We start from the raw sequence: 11046 nt of genomic DNA, 5'->3' as shown, positions 1-11046 counted from the left end.
AGACCATTTGAGCTTCTAGAGAAATGTCTGTGGAAATTAATTACGTAAAATTAGTATCACTTGAATCAAATGCCAAAAATCTTAAATGGTAAATTAACATATAATTCAGTCATCAAGGCCAATAAAACACTTAAACTCGAAAATATTTTGATTAATGAACAAATGATTATTCATTTTGAAAAATTGTTATACAATGTCAAAGGTAGCTTCTACATTAAATAAAGAGATGCTTTACGTTTTTTGAATGACTAAATCAAATACAATGACAATGTTAAGAAAAACAATAAGAGCAGACTTTTTTTATTCCTTCAAAATAAAATCTTAAGTGATGATGGTACATAACTAACTATTCTCAAATTATTTATCAAATCCAATTCAATCGTTTTAATTAAAAGGTTTTTCAAGAAAATAAAAATTAACTTATATAGATATAGGGTCGCTAAAAATACACATCCAATAATAACTATTTCTATTATTTAGTAAAACAAAATTAAGTAAATTGATTAACTAGTATAAGTTTCTAAAATAGAACTAAAATGTTTATATATCACAGCTAAATGATATATACAATAGAATATAAGTCTGTCTAAAGAAAATCAACTTTTTTCAAAACTACATAATCTATAATGGTTATCTTCACAATATCCTGAATCTTCTCTATTAAATGGTCTTCTTACTCTAATTCCAATGGTGGTAAGCCTCTTATTTGGATCTTTGCACAGCATATTTTGCAATAGTGCATACTAAAACAGAAAAAAATGTTAATTATTTAAAATGAAGCAAGACTAATTCAATATAATTGTAACAGCATATGTACCTCATCTGGAAATTTCTCGGCAAATCCTTTGGGATAAATGCTTTCCTTAACATCGCTCAACAACTTTATTCGTTCCATTTCAGTTGAAAATGGAACTAATAGTTCAAAGAATATCAGTCCTAATGAATAAATATCTACTTTATAATCATAAATTCGACTTCTAAACTGTTCTGGACTCATATATAATTGGGTACCTAAAAAGAAATCCTGACATCACATAGATGAAATAAAATTATTATCAACAGAAAAGCTACTGAAACGGTTAATTCATCCTCACTGGTAGAAGCATAGAAAAATTACATTTTCTATCGACACTGATAAGGAAGTTGGTAATATATATATAAAATATACTCGACACCTCTTATATTATTTTGAATTTTAATAATTCGAAATTGTTTGCCAATCTTTAAAGGAGAAAACAACTACTTTCCTAGCTAATACTACGACGAATATTGAATTACATCTTCTCTGAAGAACATGATGTCCATCCATATCCCTAATGGCTGGCAACTACAAGGAGAGAGTTCTCAACGCTGACTATTTTTGACGCATTCGCGTTTCTTCAGAGTGGCGTAACAACCTCTCGTTCGGAGTCTCTAATCCAACCTGAAGGCAACATCAGCGAGCGCTGCAATTTGATTCGTGTAGTTAAACTTTTTCCAGCGAACGCTATTTGGGGCCATCCTCACTTCCAACTGTGAACCATTATATTTATGTTATAATAAACAAGTCATGCTTGGTGTAGCACTTTTAATAATAAATATACTCATAAAAGTGTAAGCTGGCATCAACAGTTTTTATACATAAATATCAAACTTCAAAAGGACTTTTAATACACTATAGTATTTTGACCATAATTTCAGTCCACGGTGATGAGTACATATGTATAGCTTTAGCAATAAACGGTTACTGTGAAATACCCATAGAACAACTAATCTCATTAAATAATATTTCTATAAAACTTCATTAACCTTTTCATGTTCAACTCCTATCGAAAGTTGATAAAATAAACCCCGAATCACCTTATAATATATTATAGAAAAAAGATGTTTAACTTATACAGTTAAACATCACACCAATCGACCCATTTATCAAAAACAATACATACATATTCTTATCATTTGAAGCAAGGAATTCAACATCAGAATCTCGTCCCCAAACGAATGGATGTTAGTGGAAATAATAAATTCGGTTTAGTGATTACTGAAAACTAAACTAACAAAGTATCAAAAACAAATATCCCCTTCCTCGCCTTGACAAAATTATCAACAATCTTGGTCAAATAGTTATTTGTATCACGTTATTATTAGCTCGCTTTGGTGTCTGTTTGTTTGGTTCATTTGATATTGTTATTTGAGGCACTTAAGGTCAGATTGAGTTGAAACTTACAGAGCCTTCTGATACATAACAATTTACTATTCAATGTGTACTCATAGTTAGTTTGATGCGGAATGTATTAATAAATTTTAAATGTGGAAAGTTAGCATTTGAAAATGTAATTTACAAAACCATTATGTTTATATCTGCAAACAAAAACATTAAATCAAAAACAGAATAAAAATCAAAAAATTAATTAAAATCATGAAATTAGTTGTGGATAGGTGAAGTGAATTGAGGCTATGAAAAGCCAAGTGGAGTAACCCACAAAATTGTACTTTTTTTTGATACCATTTGAATTTTGAAACCCATATCTATCAACAGTAAAGTGGACTAAGTCACCATTTAAAATAGACCGCTAGATGGTAGTGCTATCGTTGTTTTGCTTTTTCGCAATTCACATATTCATTAAAAAGCATAGTGGAGTATCCGCGCTTAGTCCATTGTGCCGCAGTCAGCAAAGTGGTAAACGTGATAGAAGCGTGTGTTTATTTTGTGTTCAAATTGATTAGTTTTTGACTAACTTTAATATTCTACAAATTTGTGAATACTATGAGCGATATAATTGACCGTAAGTACTCTATTAATAATGAAATTTTCATGAAAAAGAATGAAAATAATAATTTCTTGGCTATGAGGCTATTATGTGTTTAATTTTTGAGGTTATTTTTATTTTATTTATTGATTACAAACATGATTATAATAAATACTATCCTAAAAGTAAGATCATAATAGTACATTCAGCTTAATTGTAAAATGAAAGTTATTCATTATTTTTTACTGTTAAACAAAATGAAAATATATTGCAGAGTCGACTCGGAACCCTTTGAGGAGTCATGTTCGAAATCGGACTTGGAACCATATCAGTCTGGTTCGGAATTCGTGTTTTCAGATGAAGATTTTGAAGAATCATCAGACGAACCTTCTGTTACTGACCCACCAACAACATCCAGGGATGTTAAGAGTAGAAAGCGAGTTCGCCATGAAAAAAAGTGGAGTAGAAGTGTTGCCAAGAAGAAACGATGTGCTGGTGAAAAGTATACAACTAGATCCAATAGAGTTGTTCCTGCCAAGTCTTTCAGTTCATGTGTATGCGGTTGTAAAAATCACTATAACAATTTGATTCCTGATGAACGTCAAAGAGCATTGCATCAACACTTCTATTTATTGGATATCTTTGATTTTCAAACCGCGCATCTGTTTTCCTTATCAAAGTTAAAAATAAATTGCGCACGTACACTGGAAAGTCACAAAGTAGAAGGGAAAAGGCGAGAATCTTCCTACTATCAGACGAAAATGGCGCAGAGCGAAAAGTATGCAAAAAATTTTTTTAAGCTCTGTATCAGGTTTGTATTTTTTATGTTTCAGTTCAGAAATATTTTAATAAATATGTTAACCTCGAGTTTCTCTTGATGTTTTAATTTTTTCAGGTTTCTACTGGAAGAATCGAAAAGAAGAATAAATCAGCGGGAGCACATGCGCCTCAGTACCATCGGGGCAAACATATTCCAAGTAATAAGACACCCATTGCGAAAACAAACGAAGTAAAGTCCTTTATTTAAAAATTTCCATGTTACGAGTCTCATTATTCACGTGAGAAAAGCAATCATAGAAAATATCTAGCAGCGAACTTAAGCATAGGAAAGATGTTTGAGCTGTATAAAGCTGAAACCATGGATCCTGTTACATATGCTATTTTCAGATGAATCTTCAATACAGAGTTCAACTTACACCTTCATCCATCTATTTCTGACTCATGTCGAATGTGTGACTTTTTCAATATCAAAATAAAGGCATCCAATGAAGAGCAGAAAAAACAACTTGAAAAGGATCTAGATTTTGGTCTAATCGAAAAAGAGAAAAAATTTCATCCATACATTTTTATACCTTCAGATTGGATTTCGGTCATAGAAAATGCTAGGAAGAAAAATCTATTTAAGGTAATTCAAATGACTTCATCTGACTTTGTGTCGATTAAATCACTGGAAAGTAAAATTACGAACAGAAAACAGTCGGAGACAAAAACCAAGAAGGAATGACTTAAAATCCAATGGTTACGGTTTAACAAAGAATCTCTTGATAAATTCAATATAAATATTCGAACAATGAATATGTTGTCTTGAAACTGTCGATATACGTAAACGAGGATCACGTTCGACAGAACTTATTACACTTCCACTACTGTACCCCAAGGGTAATGTAATAAATGAGGCCAAAAAGAAAGATTTGCTTCAACTAATTGAATTTATTCCACCCGTACATTACTTCTACAGAAACATGAAAGCATCTGCCCAGGCGACAGGTGGAGAGTTACTAGAGGAACAAGATTAAGATTAATGTAGATACTATAGGTTGAAATTAAAAAGGTTATAATTTTTTTGTTATTTTCGCTAATTTTAAGTGCAGTAATAAAATAACTGCAAAAAATTTAATATTTTACTACTACTATTCGGAAAAAAACAGAATCATATACAACAATGTGAACTAATCCACACAATCATCAGAGAACAAAAGAACTAATCCACATTAAAATCTAAGATTGAAATCATAACTTTATTATGTTCAATTTTTGGTTATATTCAGTCACTTTTTACATAGTAAAGCGAATTGGAACCAAAAAAACCATTACAGCCAATTATCTCCATTATGCAAATTTGGGGTTAGTTCACTTGGCTTTTCATAGCCTCAATTGAAATCACTTAAACTATAAAGGAGTAAAATAATAATATAATAATAATTTTTTTAAGAGAAAATAAAAAACACGTATGACATCTAAAAAGAAAATAAATCTTTTTTGGAATTTCAAGAAACTTTTATACTTTCACAATCCCATCACAAATATGAAATTTTGTATGATATGTGCAATATATATATATATATATATATATATATATATATATATATATATATATATATATATATATATATCAAAAAACCTTCGAGTAAGAGTAATTTAGTCAAAAAATTTAAACCGAAAATATAAAAAAAATATTAGTAGACTAAATTAACGCAAACGATACGTCAGTTTCTATCTAAAAAGATCAGCGACCATATGATTAAAAATACTAAATTTTTCTAGGTTAACCATAAAGATAATTAACTAGACACTTAAAACGATAGAACCAGTCAGTTTAGGATTATGTAGAAATGTTTTGAAATAAATTCATTTAGTTAGTAGACTTGACGACCAATTTTATCGAAAACAATATCATTAATATGAGTAATCATGAAATTTTAAATGTATAATTAATTAAACAGAATTAGAACAAGTTTTAATTATTTGCATACGATTTATTTCCATAACGAAATTGCCTCGAAAATTCCTTCCTTACTAGAAATAAAGTCTATTTCATGTTCACTTCCAAAACCTATTACTCTTTAAGCACCCTTATAAACCGATAAATAGCTCCTACATTTCCTAAACTATTCGTACTCCTAGTAGAAAAGTAATATCCATCAACTCCGTACACTTCACATTCAATTCCAAATATTCGATATTAAATATTAATGTAAGGAAGAAAATAGACACTATTTGTTTAAATTTTATACAATTGTCAATCATAATTTATGTCAAAAGTGCTAGTAAAACACACACCACTTATTTTATAGATGTTTCACACAGATGGCCCAATGTTGAATCATTTTTGTAATTAAAGTTCTACCAGCATTACTATTTATCAAGTTGATACAAAACTGATAATTTGATGTTGGTACACATTGAACAGTTTTTCTTATGGTGCATTCCACTAAGCGTTCACGACGCCAGAAATGCTCTTTTGGACTTTTCACAAAGCGACTACGATCGTTGTGGTCGCAGCTAGAATGTCATTCATGACGTCATGACTAACGTTCACGAGAACTCTCTTTATTTTTTCTGTTTTGCCATTCGTTAACATTTATCTCAACACTCAAAATGCCTCGTATGCTATTCCATTTGGGTTTACGCTTATAACTCTCTCTGGACTCTGGACTAAGTGGAACGGGAAAGATCGTGGTCGTGATTGTCGTGAGTGCTTATATTAGTGGAATGCACACTTAATGATTCATTATCGTTGTGTTGTGCTCGTGTTTTTGTGTCCTTTTGATTATGTACAGTGTTGTTGTCAATTTTTTAAAATAAAAAAAAAATAAATGTTGTGTAGAAAATTACGAATCTATTAACGTAATGCATTTGTTCCCAAATCCTCATAAGGACTTAGAAAGTTTTAATAGATGGCCGCCAGCTATAAGCAATACTTAATTAACTGCTATGGATTTGTTATGAAGTTTAAGTGATATAATTTATCAAAATTAGGTTTAATTACTCAATATGTTACATTTCAATTGATTATTTTTGTATGCGATTTTTTTTTAAATATATATTTTCTTCAAGTTTCATTTTTATATTTTTATAAATATAAAGATAATCATGGAAAAATAATACAAGTAATCAGTAGCTCAAGTTTGAAATGTTTATTGAGTTAAAGAACACCCAACGATCACGACATTTTTATTTGTTATAACCCAACTGATGTCAACTGGGCGTCTGAATCTGAACTACTAATATGATATCTTTCATAAAATACTAAAAAATCAAATTTTATCCGCAGAGCATAATTTAAATTATTTAACTGCTATTTTAGAACTAATTAACTTTCAAATTTATGTTTTTGTTTATAATATAAATAAAATGGCATATTATCAAGATACAATATTAGAAAAGTTGACTATTATAAACAAAAAGTAAATTTGAAAATTTAATAGTTATAATAATCTTATTAGGTTGAAAATATTAAAGTTATTGTAATAGCACTTATTTCCTTACTCAAGTGAAATGTGAACAAATCTGTTTCAATGGTAATATGATAATCTTTCAATTACAATACTAACGTGTTATTATTTATTATTGAGATGAAAATTAAACTTGATTTTAGGTCTCTTCTGTTTTAAAATTAGTTTTTTCATAATTTTTCGAAGATACGTTTCGACGACTTCTTCTTTCTTTAAGTCTTTATCTTTCTTCCAAAAATTATAAAAATACTAATTTTAAAACAAAAAGCCCTAAAATCAAGAACATATAGATGGATTTATATATAAAAAGGTCTAAGAAATTGAAGAAATTTATATATATATATATATATATATATATATATATATATATATATATATATATATATATATATATACAGTGCTTTTCAGATAAAAGTATCCACCTTTAATAACTTTTGTAATACTGGTATTTAGAAAAATCCAAAAACACGTCAATTTATGTGTGAAGGGGCAAGCATTATGGCTTATTTAAACTTACTGGAAAAGCCACCCCCTCACCCCTAGCAGCATCCCCTTTATTTTTTTAAATTACTTTTCATATTTTTTATGTAAAATTTGGATACTCCTCTTTGAGCTGATTTCAAAAATGTATAATACTTGTAGGTTAAAGTGGTTAGTTTATGAGATAAACAATTTTTCTTTTAAGAGCACAAATTTTACTTATTATTTACTTTCACCTTATTTGCCTGTACTAAAATGGGTTGTACAACAGTTCAAACTCTTTAATCTTTTTAACTGTGCTATTTATTCTACTTAAAAAATCCAAACAACAAAAAACTCTACTTTTTATTAAAGTTTGACATTGTCACTAGAATTTGTAGTCACTATTGATAGTGTAATTTGATACATTATTTATTTTATTTCTCTGAAATGGTTTACTCTTTGCAAGAAAGAATTGAAATTGTAGGTTTATACTACCAAAATAATAATTGTGCAAGAGCTGCTGCTAGAATATTTAACGAATTACATGACGGAAGACATGCTACTCATAAGTATGTAATTCCACTGATGGAGAAATTTACCACAACAGGGTCTGTTTGCAATAAAGTGCATAAGCGAGAGGGACTCGTAAATAACGAAGCAATTTTAGGGCAAGTCAGCTTAGAGGCTCAACAACCCCAATCGTTGTCAACAATAAGTAGAGCGATCGGTGTTTCATCTTCTACAGTTTTCCGAGTTCTACATAAATTCAAGTACCACCCATACAAAGTTAAATTGGTTCACGAGTTGAATGAAGATGATTTTGATCGTCATCTAGAGTTTTGCGAATCAATGACGCAAATTATCAATAACAATCCACAATTGTTAAACAATATTTGCTTTTCTGATGAATGCTCATGGTCATTAAATGGCTTAGTAAGTAGGCATAATTGTAGATATTGGGCTGAAAGTGATCTACATATTATGCGTGAATTCCATACACAACATCCCCAACAGTTAAACGTTTGGTGTGGTATCCTAGGTGACCACATTGTCGGACCTTTCTTCATCAACGGAAATGGTGAATCATATCTTGAGTTACTCAGGGAAGGGGTTGACCCACGTATTACAACAATAATAGAAAATGATGATAACCTTTCCGAAGATTTACTGGTATTTCAACAAGACGGAGCTCCCCCACACTATGCTATGCCTGTCCGACAATTTTTAAACGAAACATTCCCCGCTCGTTGGATAGGTAGAAGGGGGCAGATGATGAAGTGGCCACCTAGGTCACCGGATTTAACACCCCTAGACTTCTTTTTATGGGGGTATTTAAAAACAAAAGTTTATGCTACCCAACCAGAATCTCTGGATGATTTACGAGAGAGGATAGAAAATGAATGTCGACAATTAAATTTTGTATGGAAGTGAATGGTACTCATTTTGAACACTTATTGTAACTTCATAATAAATAGCACAGTTAAAGAGATTAAAGAGTTTGAACTGTTGTACAACCCATTTTAGTACAGGCAAATAAGGTGAAAGTAAATAATAAGTAAAATTTGTGCTCTTAAAAGAAAAATTGTTTATCTCATAACCTAACCACTTTAACCTACAAGTATTATACATTTTTGAAATCAGCTCAAAGAGGAGTATCCAAATTTTACATAAAAAATATGAAAAGTAATTTAAAAAAATAAAGGGGATGCTGCTAGGGGTGAGGGGGTGGCTTTTCCAGTAAGTTTAAATAAGCCATAATGCTTGCCCCTACCAACATAAATTGACGTGTTTTTGGATTTTTTCTAAATACCTGTATTACAAAAGTTATTAAAGGTGGATACTTTTATCTGAAAAGCACTGTATATATATATATATATATATATATATATATATATATATATTGCGTGATAAAATCAAAACTCAAAATTCCGTAGCAATATCTCTAATAGGTAACTTCAATAAGAGTATTTAACAATTAAACCATAATCAATTTATAGTACAACGCAAATTGGAAACAAACGATTCATATATAGGAAATCATTGTAATTTTGGGACTAATTCCTACATAAGGGAAGTAATTTTTCAAATCTTATACTTGTACGAATTGCTTGATTCAATATTACAATATACAGAAAATTCAGTATCATTTGTAAAAGCTGGGATCATGCACCCTAGTATAATAAAACCTAGCGAATTGTTTATTTGGAAAAATTATACAGTTATTATATATATATATATATGTGCATTATGTAATAATAATTTTTTTTAAATAGGGATATTGTTTATTTTTAGTTTTATAGGCATAAATATCGAATGCCTATAAAACTAAAAATAAACAATATCCCTATTTAAAAAAAATTATTATTACATATATACATATATATATATATATATATATATATATATATATATGTGTGCATTATATACATTATATTATATTAGATTATATTATATGCATATATACATATATATATATATATATATATATATATATATATATATATATATATATGTGCATTATGTAATAATAATTTTTTTTAAATAGGGATATTGTTTATTTTTAGTTTTATAGGCATTCGATATTTATGCCTATAAAACTAAAAATAAACAATATCCCTATTTAAAAAAAATTATTATTACATAATGCATATATATATATATATATATATATATATATATATATATATATAGTTTGAATGTACCTGTAACATATCCTGTTGATTTCGAGCTGTATCATTTGTATCCCACACCATAGTGAGAATCAGCTAAAGGTTATCATTTCTCAAAATAAGTTGCTATTAAAAAATGAACTGTTCTACAAACTTTTGGATGAACCATGCGTAAAATTAGCTAGACAAGAATATATGTGCCAAGAAGTGAACCTAAAACAACTTAACTTCAACAGTCCTTTCGAAGTTCAACTTCTAAATCTCAAGACCTCTTCCGCCTGCCGTCATATGCCCCTAAGTAACTCTCAAATATTATCCAAAAGACATAAAGAATGAATCAGTGGATTGTCGTTCTTCCCAAGAAAACGAACATCAGCTTTTATCAACAAGAATAAATCCAGCTACATTGGCACTTACAGATTCCGAAGCTATTATAAATAATGGCCAACCCATTTTTATTCCAGGATGTACATACCCAATCATAACTATGTACATTAACAAAAATCCCAATTTTAGCCTTCCAGAAATAAACCTATTTGACCTCAGTACCCTCCAAGAAATAATCATAAGAAGCAATCTAATTTTTAAGATTTATACACCACACCTCCTTATTTTTCAAACACTTGGACAATAATAATTTATTTTCTCCTAATCCTTTTATGTTTATACTGGGCCCTTAAAATAATCCGATGGAAGAAACCAATCCAAGAAAACCTTTTCTTAGCTGCACCCCAAGGAAGCTGAAACTTCAGGAGGGAGGAATTATGGCATCCATTTTCCTGAAGACCATTTAGAAGAAGCTGACGACACTATAAAATTTCGCTTATCATAGTAATTCACACTATGTAGAAATTCTAAAAACATGTCAGGCAGTTAGTTAGTTAGCGAGTTGTCACATAGTTAAACATAAATTTTATTGTCGGGAGCTTCCTGAGTATAAAAAGTAATAAA

General features: G+C 29.5%; 1 protein-coding gene across 1 annotated transcript in view; it reads right to left on the bottom strand.

Moving 5' to 3' along the window:
- Positions 1 to 452: 452 nt before the first annotated feature.
- The window catches only part of LOC130451494 (eukaryotic translation initiation factor 2-alpha kinase), a 28194-nt gene continuing 17600 nt past the window's right edge, over positions 453 to 11046 (bottom strand). The window contains exons 11-12 of the mRNA XM_056790534.1: positions 818 to 1011; positions 453 to 743 (exon numbers count right to left, since the gene is read on the bottom strand). Of these exons, the coding sequence (XP_056646512.1) occupies positions 597 to 743; positions 818 to 1011 (341 nt within the window). The 3' untranslated portion in view covers positions 453 to 596. The remainder of the gene's footprint in view (positions 744 to 817; positions 1012 to 11046) is intronic.

This window comes from Diorhabda sublineata, chromosome X, assembly GCF_026230105.1.
Source record: "Diorhabda sublineata isolate icDioSubl1.1 chromosome X, icDioSubl1.1, whole genome shotgun sequence".
NCBI lineage: Eukaryota > Metazoa > Arthropoda > Insecta > Coleoptera > Chrysomelidae > Diorhabda > Diorhabda sublineata.
Note: the sequence above shows the minus strand (reverse complement) of the source record. Positions and strands in the feature narration are given on the sequence as shown.